This window comes from Dendropsophus ebraccatus, chromosome 2, assembly GCF_027789765.1.
Source record: "Dendropsophus ebraccatus isolate aDenEbr1 chromosome 2, aDenEbr1.pat, whole genome shotgun sequence".
Classification (NCBI taxonomy): Eukaryota; Metazoa; Chordata; class Amphibia; order Anura; family Hylidae; genus Dendropsophus; species Dendropsophus ebraccatus.
In genome coordinates, this window is record NC_091455.1 from 113,617,215 (window position 1) to 113,637,072 (window position 19,858).

At 40.8% G+C, this 19,858-nt stretch overlaps 1 protein-coding gene across 1 annotated transcript in view; it reads left to right on the forward strand.

The window, feature by feature from the left end:
- OTULIN (OTU deubiquitinase with linear linkage specificity) overlaps positions 1-19,858 on the forward strand; it is a 62,375-nt gene that overhangs the window by 30,889 nt on the left and 11,628 nt on the right. The window contains exons 4-7 of the mRNA XM_069958140.1: positions 1,918-2,181; positions 3,067-3,152; positions 6,809-6,906; positions 9,561-9,704. Of these exons, the coding sequence (XP_069814241.1) occupies positions 1,918-2,181; positions 3,067-3,152; positions 6,809-6,906; positions 9,561-9,704 (592 nt within the window). The remainder of the gene's footprint in view (positions 1-1,917; positions 2,182-3,066; positions 3,153-6,808; positions 6,907-9,560; positions 9,705-19,858) is intronic.

A 19,858-nucleotide genomic window follows, 5' to 3' on the forward strand; every position in this document is an offset into this window, starting at 1 on the left:
GTTGCTATTACACAATATTTTTGCCTTTCGAGGCATGGATACACTGCAAAAATATCAAAATGGGATGCCAATGTGTCTGTGCCCAAACAGGTATGAATCCCATGCATTTCAAAGGACTGAACGTGATCAGCTGCTTTCTGTGTTAAGGACTTGTGTAAAGTATATACAAATTTTGCTTTAGACTGAAAAGCATGGTCTGTTGTGCTCTCCAGCCTGAGACAAAACTCAGCTTTGCTCTGAAAAAGGCCTGAACATAGCCACTAGCTGACCTCATTCAGGTCTTTCAAACGTGTGGGACCTATGCCTGTCAGAGCACAGATACATCAGCGCCCCATTTTGAGATTTTCACAATGTATCCATGCCTCAGAAGGCAAAAATGGGGTGTAATAACACCCTTAAATACCAGTCAGCATCTCTATCTCCTACACCCCTAGGTCTGCCACCTTCTGTAAACTTGTTGTGAAAGGAAATAAAAGCAGTAATATTTTTACTAAAATAAAAACACAATGTATAAAGCTCTAGAATAGCAGTTTTTTTATTTTGCCTCCCAATAAAAGCCACCAATGTGTACTACTGAAAACTACAACTCCTCATCTGAATTCTGCCTGCCTCAATGTTAAGTGCGGGGTGCCTTTGCTCTCTGTGGCTCTCTACTGAAAGAACTGACGTGTCGATTCTTTCAGCGGAGAGTGGAGGTGCCCTATACCTAAAATTGAAACACAGAGGCAGGCAGAATTCTGAGCGTAGGCCTTGGCAGGATTCCGTGCAGAATTTTTGCTTATTTTCCTCAGTGTGCACACACCCTAAGAAAGCAGACATGTTTTTCTTAGCCTGGCCAACCCCTTTAAATGTCAGGACAGATACAAACATGCTTGATGTTTATTAATATTTAAACCCTCCCAAAGTGGCAACAACAACTGTCTTTTGATCAGACCAGAAAAGTGGAGCATTATTAATAGCAACTTAATTAAACATAATTGTATTAAGGCATAAACACGTAACATACCTAAACATTTATATGCTTGATTTATAACAGAAAAGGGTGGTTATAAGAATATGGCTCTAATAGTCAGGTTCCCCTGCTTATAAGCCTGGATGCCAAAAGTCAGAAATGGGCATGATAATGTTAAAGGGGTTATCCATCCTTTAAAAAAAAAATGCTAAAAGCATTTTATGTAAATATCAAAAATTTATGTAAATTATTAACGCACCTGTCCAATCCCATGGCAATTTAATGTGAAACCTCGGCGTGCCTCGTCTCATTTTAGACTACTAGTATCCCTGTAGCTCCCATCACTCAGTGGTGGCCCATCAGGCAGTGGTCTTATGTCATCATATATAACTTCACATGCCCCTCAATTTTAAAAGGGTACCCCGGTGAAAATCTTTCTTTCAAATCAACTGACTTCAGGAAGTTACATGGATTTGTAATTTACTTCTATTTAAAAATCTCAACTCTTCCCATGCTTATCAGCTGCTGTATGTCCTGCAAGAAGTGGTGTTCTCTCTGCTGACATCTCTGTCTGAGACAGGAACTGTCCAGAGCAGCAGCAAATTGTCATAGAAAACCTCTCCTGCTCTGGGCAGTTCCTGTTTTGCAACAGGACCCGCGCCGGCTAATAGAGGCGTTTCCCGGCTGAACATTGCAGCCGGGAGCAGTGCCGTTCAGAGCAGGGTCCCGGCGGGACCCCTCTCTGAACTCCCCCAGCGTCACCATGACGTACCAGGTACGTCATGGGATGCTAAGGGGTTAATAAAGTAAGCCGCTTTATTCAACTATGAGAAGATAACGTGAATGGCCCTTGTCTTTATGTTTGTATACAATCAGGTAAAAATATTTCTTTTATAGATGTTTGTGTATTGCTCGAAGGGGACAATATAAACGTTTCCTAATCACATATTTATTTTTGTTCCTAGAGATAATACCATAGGTGAAAAACAACCAGAAAATGTCCCAGAACCTTTGCATACTTGTAAAGACTCCAGAGTAATGGGAGACTGTGTTAAAAACAAACCTAATAGGCCACCAAGTGATCAGGCACTGGAAGAACAGTTTGATGCTGTAGAGATATTAAATAAGGATGTTACTGATGAAACATGTAGTTCCCACACTAGCCTGGGATCCGAATCCTGTACAGCAGGTCAATTGTCTACAGTGCAAAAAGAATTGTCTCTGGACACGTGAGTAGTAAACTGCTCCTTCTATATTGTTAGAAGATTGTTCCACTTGGTTTACAGATCTATTTCTGCTAGATCTATTTCTGTAGTGCTTTGTTTCTATTGCAGTGTGATTTTTCTGATTTAGGAGCTTGATGTGCTGTGTAAGCATGCTCGCCTCCTCGATCTCTTCCATTTGTGCATATTTGTCACACTTAGGCTATGTTCATACTACATTCAAAAAAGAGAAAAGACGTCCGTGCATTGAAGTCGATGGAATGAAGGACGTCCAATGCACACTGTATAAAATGACGGACGTTAAATTAAATGGGCTTTTCGATTAAAGACACACCCAAAGGGCAGTGAGTCCACCTAAACTAGAATAATGTACTAACAGCCGTCACTGCACTGACGGGCGGCCGAACAGCGAAATTACGTACGTCATTTTCTCTTTTAAAAACGGAGAAAAAAGAACGTTGTGTGAACATAGCTTTAAAGTGCATACATTAAACAATTTTTTTAAGGGGTTGTCCAGGCAGGACTATTTTTAAGCATATGCCTGGAGAGGGTGTAAATTAAAGCGGAATTGTCATTTAAATGTCACTTTTCAGGAAACAACAAGTTTTAATAGTAAAAGCTATTGTAAGAAACTCTGTAATAGGTTTTATTAGCAGTGTGATTTAGCCAGACATCGTAATGCGTTGAGGATATTTTTTGCCTGGTCCTGAAAGGGTTAAAGAGAATATATCATCAGGAAATGGCATATTGTTTAAAGCAGGTCACACATTCCCTTTTTAACATGACCTACATAACGAAGAGTGACTGGTACTTTATTTTTACCGACTTGTTTCATTATTAATGCCTGATAATATCCCTTTAAATCTAGCCATACTTAATTGCTTTGTTTAGTGATGAAGACATTTATCGAGACGAAGAAGAAATTGAAAAAGAAAAAATCCAGAAAGGAGGTGCTACAGTTGAAAAAGGTGCAAAAGGTACTCAGCTCTCTGTACTTTTCCTCTTTCCCCTACGCCCCATGTGAATTCCGTCTCCTTTTTTTTTTTTTCTGACGTGTTTTGAAACTTCTGTAGTGCTGAGCGCTCCGTTCTCCCTACCCAACTGATGAGGAAGTGGTAGGTTGCAGTCCTGTCTGTTTACACATAGTGTAAACCTATTATGTTTCATTAGAATGTAAACTACCCTATAAAAAAACAGTTCCCCTCCATAAATTAGCACATCTGTACTGAGCATTTTTTTTTTTTTTTGTGCGTGTACTTTTAGTTTTTTTTTCGTTTTCTTTCCTTTTTTTTTACGGTCACTTTTTGAGAGCTTTTTTTTCCCCATCAACACAGCCATATGATGGTTTGTTTTATGCAAAAAGTGACACCATTTTTGGGTAGATTTAACTGATTGACTTGATTTTATAAATTTTTGAGAAAATAGTGTCATTTTGTCTATATTTGTTTTAAATTTACATAACCACCGTGTGTGATCTTTTATTTCTTTATAGTACAGTGGTGCCTTGGATTACGAGCATAATTCGTTCCGGGACCGTGCTTGTAATCCAAATCGTCTCTTAAACCAAAGCAAATTTTCCCATAAGAAATCATTGAAATGCAGACAATTGGTTCCACACCCAAAAAAAAGAATAGATAGATATATATCTATATATATTTTATTCCGAATGACATGTAAGACAAATGAAACAAACATTTAGAAACAGCTGAATATGTCATATTATAAGTTACTGTACAGTAATGGAGAGGCTGGGAAACACAAGGACTAACAGATACTTCAGGGAGCATGAAGGAATGAGCAGGACATATGAGGGCACATACATGCAGCACTCTCTGTCCTGGGAGAGAGGGGTTACAGCTATGGAGAGATTATCTCCACAGTCCTGTCCCCTGATACAAGCCCCAGCCTGAAGTGGATCTGCTATGATTTGGAAGGTGAGGGAGACTTCCTGGGTCAGAGTACAGGGCTGTAGACCCCGCTGTGCAGACCATGCCCCTCCTCCACTCCCTCTCCCATTCAGTACAGTAAGCTCTTAAACCAAGTCACAATTTTTAAAAACTGTGAGCTCTTCTTGCAAAACGCTCTAAATCCAAGTTAAAACTTAAACCAAGGTACCACTGTATTTATTTATTTTACCCTGGTTTGGATCAATCCAAGTCAAAGACAAAAAAAAAACGTGTCTCTCTTTTTATCATTTCAGGTAAATATGACTATTTGAATGGTATCTTTTCCATTTTCGGAAAGCAGATTAAGAAAATACAGCAATTCTCACTTTGTGTTTTTGTGTTTAGTTTTTTTTTACCCAGCTGGCCAGACATCTGACTCTTTTGCTCCATATGCAAAACAAGAGTCCGTGGAGTCTCGGTTGCGAGTCTCAAAACACAGGATGGCCAGATATCTCTAGCCTGTTGCCACGGGTTGCCTTCATGATGGGGAGAGCACCACACCACCCTGATAAATAGCCCCTTAAGTCCCACTCGGTTGCGAATTTTGGAACACAAACAGGGAAATACCAGGGTGGCCCCTTTTTGTCAATGTCTAACTCAAGGTATGAGTATTGCGATCATGACAAGGGCTTGCCAAGGCAGGCCTCCATCCACAGACAGCCGTTTTGGGGTATTTGCCCCTTGTCAGTGTGGAGTAGGATTCTGGCTAGTTGGGGCAATAACAAATCAACCAACAAAACACAGTAATCACTGAACTCAAGGAGAACAGTGAAAAAAATTCCAATGAAATACTCAATCAAGAGTCTCCACTGATGCCCCAAAAAATTTAAATATGCAAAACAAGAGTCCAGCAGAATTTTTGGGGGCATCAGTGGAGACTCTTGAGTACTTCATTGGAGTTTTTTTTCACTGTTCTCCTTGAGTTCAGTGATTACTGTGTTTTGTTGGTTGATTTGTTAGTGCCCCAACTAGCCAGAATCCCAATCCACACTGACGAGGGGCAAATACCCCGAAACGGCTGTCTGTGGGTGGAGACCTGCCTTGGCAAGCCCTTGTCATGATCGCAATACTCGTACCTTGAGTTAGACATTGACAAAAAGGGTCAATACCCTGGTATTTCCCTGTTTGTGTTCCAATACTCGCAACCGAGTGGGACTTAAGGGGCTATTTATCAGGGTGGTGTGGTGCTCTCCCCATCATGGAGGCAACCCGTGGCAACAGGCTAGAGCTATCTGGCTATCCTGTGTTTTGAGACTCGCAACCGAGACTCCACGGACTCTTGTTTTGCATATTTAAATTTTTGGGGGCATCCGTGGAGACTCTTGAGTACTTCATTGGAGTTTTTTTCACTGTTCTCCTTGAGTTCAGTGATTACTTGGCAGCTGGAGAGAGGTAAATGCTGATGCGCACCCAGTCTGCCCTAGCTATATCTGGGCAGTTAGACTAGGTGCGATCAGTAACTATTTACATGTTACGGTCATAAGTTACTACTAAGAATTACGCTTTAAGAGCATCTTCTGGTAAACTTTCTGTAGAGGCCGGACATTTTAAGCCAGCTTAATGTGCATGAGCTTTATCGTAGGTGTGTCATGTTGGGTGTGCACTTCCAGAATGGGATTTAAAGCTTATTAAATAGCTAAATCAAAATTGTCATTTTATTATTTTTCATAGTGTCAATTTGACCTTTGTGGAGAGGGTAGGTGTGGGCACGAATATACCACTAAGGCTATCGATTTTATCTATCTATAACCTGGCCGGTCCATTTTTCAAATCACTGCCCAGTTCCCATCTTTGGTTTTTCATATGCAAATAAGGCCACTATGCACCGGAAACGGCCAGGCACCCCCAGTGTACCGATGTCCTCTCCTCTTGGTTACGCACTCCCTTCTGAATCAATTTTTTTCAATAGCCTTAGTGGTACATTTGCTTCAAGAGCATGTACTAAACCTCCAGAAACAAAAGCATATGCACAATAAGGTAGCACATCAAAACAATTATTTTTATTATAACATGAATATACAAAAATATTCCAACGTACAATTGAGCAAGAGTATAGCAGCAAGGGAGACCAACCCCAAAAACTACACTACATTAAAAACACTTAAAATGTCATCAGTGGTCTTGCCGGTGTGCCGGCCAGGACCAATCAACCACACTGGCCCCTAGACTGTAATTATACTATAAAGTACTAACAAGGCTGCCTAAGCAGAATACCTGTAGAGTGCAACATCATCTTGGTGATGCATATATAGAAAATAATATAATGGAATAATTCACCAAATACAGTCCGACAAGGTGCAAAGTAATGGGCCAGCGAGTTACCCAAGAGCATGTACTATCCAGTCACGTGATTCTAAAATCATAAGGCTCAGTGTACAAATGGCTCAGCAGCACTCAGCTGTAGATAGTACAATGCACATTCTTGTGGCATCTCCAAATCATCAGTCCAGCAAATATACAAAATATGAACAGCATCCTATCGGCGGTATGGTGGAAAAGCATCCAGTTTATTGCAACATTCAATCATGCTGATAAATATGACAGATGTTCCCCACTCGCAAAGCATTTGCTGGTGGTGCTCGGGTTTTGTATTGCAAGGATGGTGCAGAATTAACCAAATGCATATTTGATAGCTATTTTGTGTTGCATTTTACACAATTACATACTTTACATTTTTTATGTCTTAGATGATCTTAAATTAGGAGTGGGACCAGAGGTTGACATTATAGAATATTGCCAAAGGGAATGGAGAGGGAAAACAACAGTAGCAAAGAAAATGAAAGAGGTATGAGACACTGAATGTATTGTTTGCATCATTGTTTATTTATTTTTTTTACAGGTCAAGTTCTTTCAAATACATATTCTCTAATAATTGATGATTGAGTGTAAATAAAGGGCTGTTAGCGTGCCTTTACACAGACAGATTTATCTGACAGATGTTTGAAGCCAAAGCCAGGAACAGACTATTAACAGAGAATGGGTCATAAAGGAAAGACTGAGATTTCTCCTCTTCTCAAATCCATTCCTAGCTTTGACTTCAAAAATCTCTCAGATAAATCTGTCTGTGTGAAGGCACCCTTAGTCATACTTCACATTTAGTGGCCTTAACTGTAATTTCAGTTGACTTTTAAGGATGTGCTGTCCTGTGTGTACATGAGGAGCAGCACATTTCTAGCCATTCTATCACTAGTATGTGGCATTTTCCACACCCTGGAAAGTTAATCTCTGTTCCCATTTCATATCTGTATTGTAAATGCAGACAAGTTTCTGCGCTAGCCCCTATAGACCAGATCTTCTCAAATTGTGAGGCGCCCCCTAGTTGTTGCTGAGATGCAGCTAGTGAGGCAGTATTCACAAAAGTAACTATAAGCTGCACAGTCCTTTACCTGGCTGCAACAATCTCTGGTTTTAAAAACATTGACTCATTTTGTACTTATTTTAACGTGCACCTGTCATTATAACTTTCAAACTCTAAATCAACAGTAGATGACAAATAAAGCATGTTTGCAATTTACATTCATGATTTTTTTTTTTTATATAAACCATTCTTTATCCAGGTCCAGTCTCCTGAAGGCAGCTTTATAGTGTTGTGCTGGTTGAAAAAAGAAACTAAGCACATGAAGTCTTAGCGAGTACAGAGAGTCACGGCTCATTGTGTCCATCAATCACATGACTGCCTTCTCTCTGTGAGCGCAGATTACCTGGGAAACACTTGACTTCCTGTTTTTTATCCTTAGAGTTTAAACACAGGAAGTGCCGTGGTTTCCATGATAACTAAAAAAACATATCACATGCTGATATATAGCATGTTTACATTACATTATATCATATGTAGCCAAATGAAAGCTAGACTAAGCAATAGTTTTTATTTTTGTGTGGACTTCAAACACAGTTGGTGAAGCCCCAGCATCCACTTGGTCCTGCTGGTGAAGCACAGACACTACTTTGCTCTGCTGGGCGAGGCTTGAGTAGAAAAAGTTTGAGAACTGCTGCTATAGACTATATAGACACACAAAAAAATAACATCCTGCAATCTTGCCTCACTATAGCAAACCTTCAGAAGGTCCTAGACCAGTACAAAGCAGTCTAACCTGTAAATCCATAGTTTTTCTCATAGATATCTCTTCCTCTCCCCCTTCCATGGACAGTGTAAGCCTGATTCATTCTGCTGAAGGCTGTTTTCCATTAATGATGAACAGATAAGAAGTGTAGGGGCAGGTTGGAAAGCAGCCTTTTAGGTATAGAAAGAAGCCTAATAAGATACATTACAGAATTTCCTATATTTGCTTGTATTATTCATATCTGCAAATTTGTTTGAAATGGCAGGCAAACCTTAACTAGTGGTGTTATAAACAAATATTTGTTCAAGCAGCAACTGTTCTCTCTCATACACTTGATTGCTTGGCCTATTGCTCTTTTTTTTTTTTTTTTTTTTTAAATGGACAAGCTGCTGCCAGACTTCTCTCTTTTGAAAATTAACATGTCTAACCCTTCTCTTATAGCCACTACCTACACAGCAGGTTTGTTTTATAAATTGTTGCTTCTGAAAATCCGTTCCATTAACCTGAATATGTATTTTTCAGATTATAGGATAGTTGCAGTATTGCTGCAACAAATCCGCTTTGTGTGATCACTAGAGAGGAGTACAACTTTGGCATGCTTGTGTCTGATCTTTCAGCATTACAATAACGGTGGCTGAAGAAGTTAGATGCATTTTTTCCATGCCGCTTTAGGCCTTCGACCAACTTCTTCAGCCACCGGTATTTCAATGCTAAATGATCGGACTCTAGCATGTTTGAGTTGTCCTTATTGGTAGTGGTCACCCAACTGCCTGTGTTTGGAAGCCTCCCAACTCCACCCCTGGCAGATGATCTTGGTGGAGAGAAGGTTCAGACATGTTGGATAGCGGCTCACTACCCTTCTGCATTCAGAACACACAAACATTCGACCAGAGCAAACATTCATGTGGATTGGGTAATAAAGTAGAATTGAACTTTCGACTGACAGTTAATGAAGATGTATGGGAACCCTTAGGTTGTAGAAGAACACACCTAACCTATTTGACAAGATAGATGGTACAGCCAGTTCGGAAGATCCTCTTTAGAAAGCCCTCACAATGACTATAAAACTTGTATAGTATGAATGAGCTTCTCACATCTTAGAATTTTTGCAGAAAATGTTTTGTGTGCTTATGGGGCCTTTTATGCAAGTTTGCTTAAAAATAACAATGGCCGTATTTCATAACAACGGTCGTTGTTGTGCAAACAACGTTCATTATTTGCTTAACAATGGCTGTTATGAAATGCGTCCATTGTTTTTGCATAGTGTGAACCTGGCCCTAAGATGTAGGCAAATGTTGCATATTTGATTATATTTCGATATCTTATTTTATTTGTTATGCGGTACCTTTACCCCACTATTTGCTAATTATTCTTATAGGGTTATGAAGAAGTGTCTCGCTTTTTTGGTTCCATAAGACGTGTAAGAGGAGATAATTATTGTGCCTTAAGAGCTACCTTATTCCAGTGCCTTAGTCAGATGACATTGCTTCCACAGTGGATAGATGATGATGGTCTTACTCGGGTATGTACTGAAGTGTTTGACTCATACATGCTCTTCATCCTTTGTATTGTAGGATAACTGAATAATATATTGTCAACTTATTGGAATACAGTGGTTCACTGTTTAGATTAGGCCACATTTTTCCTAGCTTAGGTGCCAGACCTGGTAATGTAGCCTAAACTGCTTCTAACTGCAACAGATTTTTGGTGCGTGCTATTCTATTTTCTAAGTATGTTTTAGGATCCATTCACACGTACAGGAACTGCAGCAGATGCCGCCTAACACCACTCCTGGGTCTCGCTGCAGCTCCTCCTGCTGCAACGTCACTGACTGGCTGAGCAGGCAATCAATCAGCCAGGCAGTAATGTTGCTGCTGGAAACGCCAGGTACGTGACGCACCCGGATACCACCTGAGTATAAGAGCCAGTGGCCGTCAGCAAGACCTGGGAGCAGCGCAACAGAGGCATGTGGACGGGTAAATATACTTTGCTTATTATGTTCCAGACGCTTGGGCTTTTTGAAAAATTGTTGACTTCATTTATTGCGCCAAATTTTTCCACAAGTTTTATGCATGTTTTCTATTGTAAGTCAAGCCCCCTTTCCAACTAAATTACGCCCTTTCACCATACAAGGTATACAAAGTTTTCTGAACACCTCAATAAATATGGTGCACAGCATGTACACTTGTTTTTTGGGGGGAACTTTTGGTTGCCCCAAATTTTCCCAAAATACTGGTGCATGTTTAGTAGTAAATTTCAACATTATTTTGTAAGTACTTTGAGACCCAAGACTCGTAGTAAGGGATGAATATACATCATCCCTGTTAGTATTTTTTTTTTTTCCATCAGAATGAAGTAAAGCTTGATAAACTTGAGTATTTTTATTGTGCCCTTTTGAATTTGGAATCCCTCTGCTAACTTAGAATGTACCAGAGCAGCAATCCTTTCTTTTGTCCATTCAGCCCAGCAATTTCAAACATTTAGCCCACAATATTTTTCTGGTTTCATTGCCTTACTCATTTGTACTGTTTGAGATGTGATTTCTATAACCGTACAATGAAGTCTGATTTGATGCATATTTTTTATAATCTAAGCTTATTACTATTACCAGCTCATAAAGATTTTTAACAGTCTGCATAGAATATTAAAATGTGCTCATAAATACACTTTAGGAACTTTAAAGCGTAACTGTCATGTTTTTTTTTTATTGCAGAAATCAGTAGTATAAGCGATTTTAAGAAACTCTAATAGGTTTCATCAGCCAAAAAAGCCTCTTTCTGTACTCAAAAAGCAATCTCCCAGCCTCCCCCCCTGACTTCTTATCTGTGCATTATCAGGCAAACATGTCTTCATTACAGAGAAGCCAGTGAAGACGGGTTCTGCTCTCTCCATTCTATCCTTATAGAGGGGGGAGGGGCCGAGGGAGATGAGGGAGCAGGAAGAGGTGACATGGTCAGCTGTTTGTAGACTCTGGGCACCTAAAACGCTAAATTCAGGTGTCAGAAAGGTCAGTGCTTATCTATGAACTTACTGAGAGAAGATTGCAGGGTGTTGTGCTTTGCAGAAATCCTCCGTGCTCAGTCACTCCTAACAGCCCCTCCCCTCTCCATAGCCGCATAATGGACACAGAAATCCTGCTTCATTGAGGGGGGAGGCTGGGAGATTGCTTTTTCACTACAGAAGGAAACTCTTTTAGTACATAAAACCTATTACAGAGTTTCTTAAAATCGTTTGTACTGTTGATATTTAATGTTTTAAAAAAAAAAATGGCCCTGAAATGACAGTTATGCTTTAATCTACATGGTTCAGGATTATAAGCTTTTTACATAGTAGTATGCTGTATAACAACAAATCCACTGATCAAAACAGAAAATAATAATGAACATGTCTAAGAATATACTGTACACTGGACAATTATTAATTTGCTTGTGTATTGGGGTTCATATATTTTTAACTGTCAGTATGAAAGATTTACAGTGGCTGAATGTAAAGGGGTTATCCAGGATTTAAAGGACAAAAAAACAGCTACTTTCTTGCAAAAACTTCACCACCCCTTTCCTCAGGCTGTGTGTGGTATTACAATTCCGCTCCATTGATGTCCGTAGAACTGGGCTACAAAACCAAAACAGGACAAGAATGGTGCTGCTTTTGGAAGAAGCCTGACTTCCTCTCTGTGAGCAATGATCAATACTTTACACTGGATGAGCCTTGTTTTATCCTGCTCGCTCTGTCTTGTTTTTAGCCTGGTATTTAGCACTGGAAATAGAGCAGGTTACTCGGTCTACCCCTGTAAAGTATGAAGGAGCTGCCCACACAGACCATGGCAGGTTCATTTTAAACAGTGGTGTATATCATTCCCCAAAACCTTTAGCTGTCCAGGGAATTGCATGATGGAAATTGTAGTCTGCAGCAGGTTGTGCATTCCTAATTAAGAATAGGAGTAATTAAAATGATCATCCTGCACAATAATCTTAAAGGACGGACAAAAACCATGGATGATGGGTGCCTCTGTCAGTGTAAGTTACGATCCAGCCCCCGAGGGGGTTAATTTACATTCAATCTCGCTGCAAGTATGTAGTGTCATAGGGTTGAATGACACTGGATCCGCAGCGGATTTCGCTGTGAAGTCACAGCGTGAAATCCGCTGCGGATCCAAAAGGTGTTTGTACCTTTACTGCATTTATTTCTGTGGATCTGTTGTGAGGCAGCTGGCCCTAGCAACCAATCAGATTCCAGCTTCCTGTGAAAATGAAAGAGCAACCAATAGGATTACTAAAGGCTTCCAACTGCCGTTTCTGCTGGGCAGCTGCAGCACTAATTATATCACTTGTGTGCAGTGTGGAGATTCTCCCATTCATTTCTATGGGGTGCCGCTCTTCCCCCTCCCCCTCCTCTCCTGTACATCTGGCGGGGACTGGACCTTCACTCAAACCTTCCTAGGCACCCAATGTATCTGTGGACCAAATTTGGGGTCAAACGGTTTAGGCGTTTGGAAGTCTATAGAGGGAAGACAGATAGACAGACAGACTTTCATTTTTATGATATAGATAATTTCCGGTTAATGCTAAACAATCTACTTTGCAATCGTTGAAAAATAGGAGCCCAAGTCATCCCCTGAAAGTAAGATTGTATTTAGGCCTTGTAAAAATAATTGTCCTAAAAATAAACGAGTGTGTGTGTGTAAGAGAGAGAGAGAGGACACTAGATGGCAGTATGTACACTGCTTGTACTGTGTCCTCTATAATATTGCTGATGACTGCAAAGAAACATTCAGTAGTTTGGCACTTGCTAAATGTCAAAAACCTTTGAAAAACATTAGCAAAGTTGCTCAGCTTAACCGTTGTGATTATTGTAGCATATCTCAGTCCTGGTAACCTAAAGGCTTTATCTGAGAAAATATGTTTGCGTTCACAACAGCACAGCCTCTGATACCAAGGAAACAAAACTGTAGTCAAATGTATATTAGAAAGTTTCAGAACTTCCTGGTTCTTTAATTTCAGATGCTTCTGCCGATAAGGTTTGAAGTGTAGTGCCCAGTGTAGCTTGAGGCCGGGTTCACACTACGTGTGACACGGCCGCGTCACAGAACAGCCAGTGTCGGTGAGGTTCATCCCAGATGAACCTCATTTCTTTTGATTTGGAGCCGCACTTTACATGGTCTGCTCTGTCAATCTTGTGCGGCTGCTATTCAATGAATAGTGGGCACGCAAAACTGACATGTCGGTTCCTTGTGTGACCACTTTAAATCCCGGCCAGAGTGTATACACTCCAGCAAGAATTCCATAGACTGCAACTACGGCCGTTGTTTAATGAAATTATATGTAGTGTGAACCTAGCCTAAGGGCCCTATTCCACCGGACGATTATCGTTAAATCGTTCGAATCTAAACGATAATCGTTCATTTGAATAGCAGTTAACGACTAACAACCGAACAAGAAATCGTTGATCGTTTAAGAAGACCTGGACCTATCTTTATCGTTACTCGTTCGCATTGAATAAGAAATTGTTCGGTCGTTCGCAGTAGTGAGGAACGCAATAGCGACGACAAGACGACCGCAAGAACAATCATAAGTAACGATTATCTTTCCATGTAAATGGGCAAATGATTTCAGGTCTTTCGTAATATCTGTCGTTTGGATCGTTTATCGTTAACGATTATGCGAACGATAATCGTCCGGTGGAATAGGGCCCTAAGGCGGTTTCACACGTAATTCATCCGCAGTGGATTTCACTCGGCAAATTCGCAGAGTCCAAATGATAGGCAAGCATTCCGCAGCGGATCAGTTAAGTGTGAAACTGGCCTAAAGGGGTATTTTCATCATAACAACCATATCTAAAACAGTAACTACAACTTTCAAAATCTAAATCAACAGTATATGTGAAATAAAGTATGCCATATACAGTGATATATATATATATATATATATATATATATATATATATATATTATATATATAATTTTGTTTTTTTGTTTTTTTGTTATGCTGTAAAACATAAGTAAGCTATACTTACGGTCTAGTCTCCGGAAGGCAGATTTTTAATCTTGTGCTGGATGAAAAATAGAGGCTAAACACATGAAGTCCCGGCCTCTATCACTGTGTCCATCAATCACATGACTGCCTTTTCTGTGAGTGTGTAGATGACCTGGGAAATACTGGACTTCTGTGTTAAAGGGGTAGTGCGGCGGTAAAGATTTATTCACAGAATAACACACATTACAAAGTTGTACAACTTTGTAATGTATGTTATGTCTGTGAATCGCCCCCTTCCCTCTGTCCCACCACCCCTACCCGTGTCCCCCCTCCGCCGCGTCTCAACTGTGCTCAGCCGCGATTGGCTGAGCACAGTTATGCTCAGCCAATCGCGGCTGAGCATCGGATGACGCTGCAGAGGGCGGCCGGCATTCGGAACAGTTGGAGCAGTTCGCCGGCCGGCCGAAGAAGACGTCACTGAATGAAGATCGGAGATGGGTGTCGGCACGTGACAGGTAATGTATAGCGCACCACACTTCCGGGTACACGGGTGGGGTGGGACACGGGGAAGGGGCGATTCACAGACATAACATGCATTAAAAAGTTGTATAACTTTGTAATGTGTGTTATTCTGTGAATAATTCTTTACCGCCGCACTACCCCTTTAAGACTTGTGTTTCCATGATTAAAAAAAAAAAAAGTAAGTTGAAAACTTGCTTTATATGACATCTACTGTTTTAACTTTCAAAATCTAAATCAACAGTGACACTTTAAGAAACTTTGCACTTGGTTCTATTTACTTTTTTAGCTGTCTGCCTGCCTGCTAGGCCACCTTATCTACTGTAATCCATCTTAAACTGACAGCTTTCTACCTCCTGAAGCTGTCACTTGACATAACAGAACTGAACACAGAACATCTGAGTGCAGAGCAGAGGAGCACAGTGCTGCTGGCCAGAAAAGCCAGTGACTGGAGGTGCCTGCCCTCCACCCAAAGCAGGAAGTGGAAACAGACCAGGAGCAAAGAGCTTTTTTTTATAATTTTTATTCATTTTTTGCATACAAATCTTCTTTAAAGAAAAAGAGAAGAACAACATAGAATGAAAAACCATACATAACACACAATTGGAAACACGTGGTGTAGATACATCCGGCATGTCACGGGTCAGCACAGTAAGGCAGGAAACATAGTCAAGCCTGTGTACAGTGCTATTTCTTATCTTGGTACAGTAGCAGTTAAATGAAAAGACCCCCCCCCCCCCCCTCGCCTCCCCTGCCCCTCCACTCAAACATCTTCTGGGACGTAAGGTCTTCTAAGGAGATACAGTACGGTCAGGAGCTGCCGGTGTTGACTGTAGGACACGTAAGCACCCCAGAGTTCCCGCCAGATCATGCTGACAATACCACTTAGTATATCTAAAAGGGTACATTATGTCATGTATTTCCTGAGCATTGTAGTAGGTTTCCAAGAAGGAACGCCAACGGTCAAAAAACCTCTTGATCCCTGTGTGTTTGTGTCTCTCAGCATATACCCTATCTATGCCAAATAACCTTTTCAACTGAGATACTACCATAAGAACATCTGGAGCCTTACTTGAGAGCCACTCCTGGAAAAGACATCGCAATGACACATGTATGACTATGTGGACTATGTCCGGTACCTTTGCTACTGTACCTTCCTCCGGGGTCGTAGTTGATGGAAGAGAAAGGCTTGGGGGGAATTTGATATCTCTATCTTCCAGTGCATGTGAATATAGTTAGCTATGGCCCGCCAATATGTTTGGGTATGTGTGCAGATCCATACCCCATGCCACAAGTTAGTAAGGAAAGGGCTTTTCTTAATGCAACAACTCCTTTTTATTAAGCTAAAGCTATCCTAATTTTCAGCTATTTGCACCAGCTTTACAAGCTCTTGATGCTAAAATGTAGTATTACGTGTGGAACATATATCTAAGGTCTAGGTGAAATAAGATAAACCACTTAACCTCTTAAGGAGGGAGCCAATTTTCCTTTTTGCATTTTTGTTTTTTCCTCCTTGTGTTTAACAGGCTATAGCGCTTGCATTTTTTCACCTAGAAACCCACATGAGCCCTTGTTTTTTGTGTCACTAATTGTAAATATGCAGCGAAACCAGAAAAAAACCTCTATGCGCGGTGAAATTGAAAAAAAAAAAACCGCAATTCTTTTTCTTGGGGGGGGGGGTTGTCCTATGGAAAAACTGACATGTTATATATGTTCCCCAAGTCGGTACAATTAAAACGATATTCAACTTGCATAACTTTTATATTATTTGATGGCTTTTAAAAAAATAAAACCTACAGAAAAAAAAAGTTCCTTTAAAATTGCTCTATTCACATGCTTATAGCGCTTTTATCCTTTGGTCTATGGGGCTGTGTGAGGTGTCATTTTTTGCGCCATGATCTGTACTTTCTATCGTTACCTTGATTGCGCATATGCGACTCTTTGATCGCTTTTCATCACAATGTTTCTGGATTTGATGTGACCAAAAATGCCAAATTTTTGCGCTTACGCCTTTTACCTTGCAAAATCAGGAATGTGATAAATTAATAGTTTGCGCGATTGCGCATTCGGCAATACCAAACATGTCTTTGTTTTTTTTTTTTTTTTTATTTATAAAATGGGAAAATGGGGGTGATTCAGACTTTCATTAGGGGAGGGTTTTTTTTATGAATAAAGACACCTTTTCCTTTTTTTTTTTTTTTTTAACTTCTTATACAACTACACTGATCTCCATGCCCCTCCCTCACTCCACCTTCTACCCAGTACAGGGGGCTCTTAACCCCTTAAGGACCGGACTAATTTTCGTTTTTGCATTTTTACATCTATGGACCCACATAAGCCCTTATTTTTTTGCGTCAATAATTGTACTTTGCAACTAGATTTGCATTTCCAGGGAAATACATAGTGCTTGAAAAGAGCGCCCCTTTACCAGTGACTTCCCTTTAAGAGAAACTTTAACCCTTGATACCCTCTCTTTTAAGAGCGACTTTGGTACAGTCCCTTTAAGAGCGAATTGGGTACCGTCCCTTTTAAGAGAAACTTGGGTACCGTCCCCTCAGCCCTGCTATTTTACTGACTGAACTCTGCTACTTATAATGGTATAGAAAGATCATTGCTCGGTTACTATGACAATCTTACTCATGTCAGGGAGACAAAATCGTTAAGGATTTTCTACGTCTTCTATTGGCCAATAGTGGACATGTGACTGGGTGGATGTTGTGATACATTGCCTGACAAGACCTTAGAGTTCCTATTGGCTGCTATATTTCAGCTATTTGCATATGTGCTGTGATTGGCTGTTAGCGGTCAGAGTGTGGCCATTATTTCCAATGGGCCATTATTTTCTATGGGAAATTCGGGGTCTTTAAACGTAAATTTCTTTAAAATGACAAATCCGATCGAAACGAAAAATAGGTAGCACACCTCATACCGCCGAGGGCTTCAAAACGCAGTTTGAATGGAGTCTGTGCGCAAAGCGGTTCGGGCTGTATTAATCGCAGAAAAATGGCTGAAGGAGGAAGAATACGGATTACAAAATACTAGATTTGCATTTCCAGGAAAATACATAGTGCTTGAAAAGAGCGCCCCTTTACCAGTGACTTCCAGAGCGTCCCTTTACCAGTGACTTTCTTTTAAGAGAAACTTTAATCCTGGGTGCCGTCCCTTTAAGAGAAACTTGGCTCCCGTCCCTTTTAGGAGCGACCTGGGTCCCTTCGCTCTTAATGGGACCCAGGTGGCTCTTAAAGGGACCCATTTCGCTCTTAAAGGGACCCAGGTCGCTCTTAAAGGGACCCATTTTGCTCTTAAAGGGACCCAGGTCGCTCTTAAAGGGACCCAGGTCGCTCTTAAAGGGATCCAGGTCGCTCCTAAAGGGATCCAGGTCGCTCCTAAAGGGATCCAGGTCGCTCCTAAAGGGATCCAGGTCGCTCCTAAAGGGATCCAGGTCGCTCCTAAAGGGACCCAGGTCGCTCCTAAAGGGACCCAGGTCGCTCTTAAAGGGACATATTTCACTCTTAAAGGGACCCAGGGTGCTCTTAAAGGGACCCAGGGCGCTCTTTAAGGGACCCAGGTCTCTAGCGACATGGGTCTTTTTAAGAGCGACATGGGTACCATACCTTTTGGAGTGACTTGGGTCCCTTTAAGAGCAAGATGTGTCCCGTCCATTTAAGAGCGACTTGGATCCCTTTAAGAGCTACATGGGCCCCTTTAAGAGCGACTTGGGTCCCGCCCCTTTAAGAACGACTTGGGTCCCTTTAATAGTGTCATGGCTATTGTCCCTTTTTAAGAGCGACTTGGGTCCCTGTAAAAGCGATCTGGGTACTTATAATGGTAAAGATCATTGCTCGGTTACCATGACAATCTTACTCATGTCAGTGAGACAAAATCGTTAAGGACCTTCCATATATTACATCTTCTATTGGCCAATAGTGGACATGTGACTGGATGTGTGATACATTGCCTGACGAGACCTTAGAGTTCCTATTGGCTGCTATATTTCAGCTATTTGCATATGTGCTGTGATTGGCTGTTAGCGGTCAGAGTGTGGCCATTATTTGCAATGGGCCATTATTTTCTATGGGAAATTCGGGGTCTTTAAACCTAAATTTCTTAAAAGCGACAAATCCGATCGAAACGAAAAATAGCACACCACACACCGCCGAGGGCTTCGAAACGCAGTTTGAACGGAGTGTGTGCGCAAAGCGGTTCGGGCTGTATTACGTGCAGAGAAATGGCTGGAAGAAGAAACGGAAGAAGAAGAATACGGATTACAATGTAGTGCTTTTCAAGCACTGTAATGACAGGCTAAATTTTTGCATAAAATATGCTGCAAAACCAGATAAAAAACTATATGCGTGGTAAAATTGAAAAAAAAACGCAATTCTTTTTCTTTAGGAGGGCTTCGTTTTTACGCCGTGTGTCCTGTGGAAAAACTGACATGTTATATATATGTTCCTCAAGTCGGTATGATTAAATCTATATGTAACATGCATAACTTTTATATTAATTGATGGCTCGTAAAAAATTAAAACCTTTTACAGAAAATAAACCTTTTTTAAAATTGCTCTATTCCCAGGCTTATAGCACTTTTATCCTTTGGTCTATGGGGCTGTGTGAGGTGTCATTTTTTTGCGCCATGATCTGTACTTTCTATCGGTACCTTGATTGCGCATATGCAACTTTTTGATCGTTTTTTTTTTATTACAATTTTTCTGCACTTACGCCATTTACCGGGAGGGATCAGGAATTAAATAAATTTAATTATGCACGCAGCGATACCAAACTTTGTTTATTTTTATTTATAAAATGTGAAAAGGGGGGTGATTTGGACTTTTATTAGGGGAGGGGGTTATTTATTAATAAAAACTACTTTTTTATTCTTTTTTTTCACATACATTAATTAGAAGCCCTCAGGCTCTGTGTATATAACAGAGCACTGATCCATCAGATTGGTGCTCTATTATAATGGTCTGCAGCAGACCATCTACATAGATTGGCGAGCCGGGATCAGCGTCATTCCGATGCTGAGCCCCGGCCGGCTCTTTAGAACAGATCTCCCCTCCGCAATCGCATTGCGGGGGGGAGATCCCCCACTAGACACCAGGGAGAGAGGCACAGTCACTATTCAAATGCAGCTGTCAGCTGTGACAGCTGCATTTGAATAGCTATTAGCCGGCGATCGGCTGCG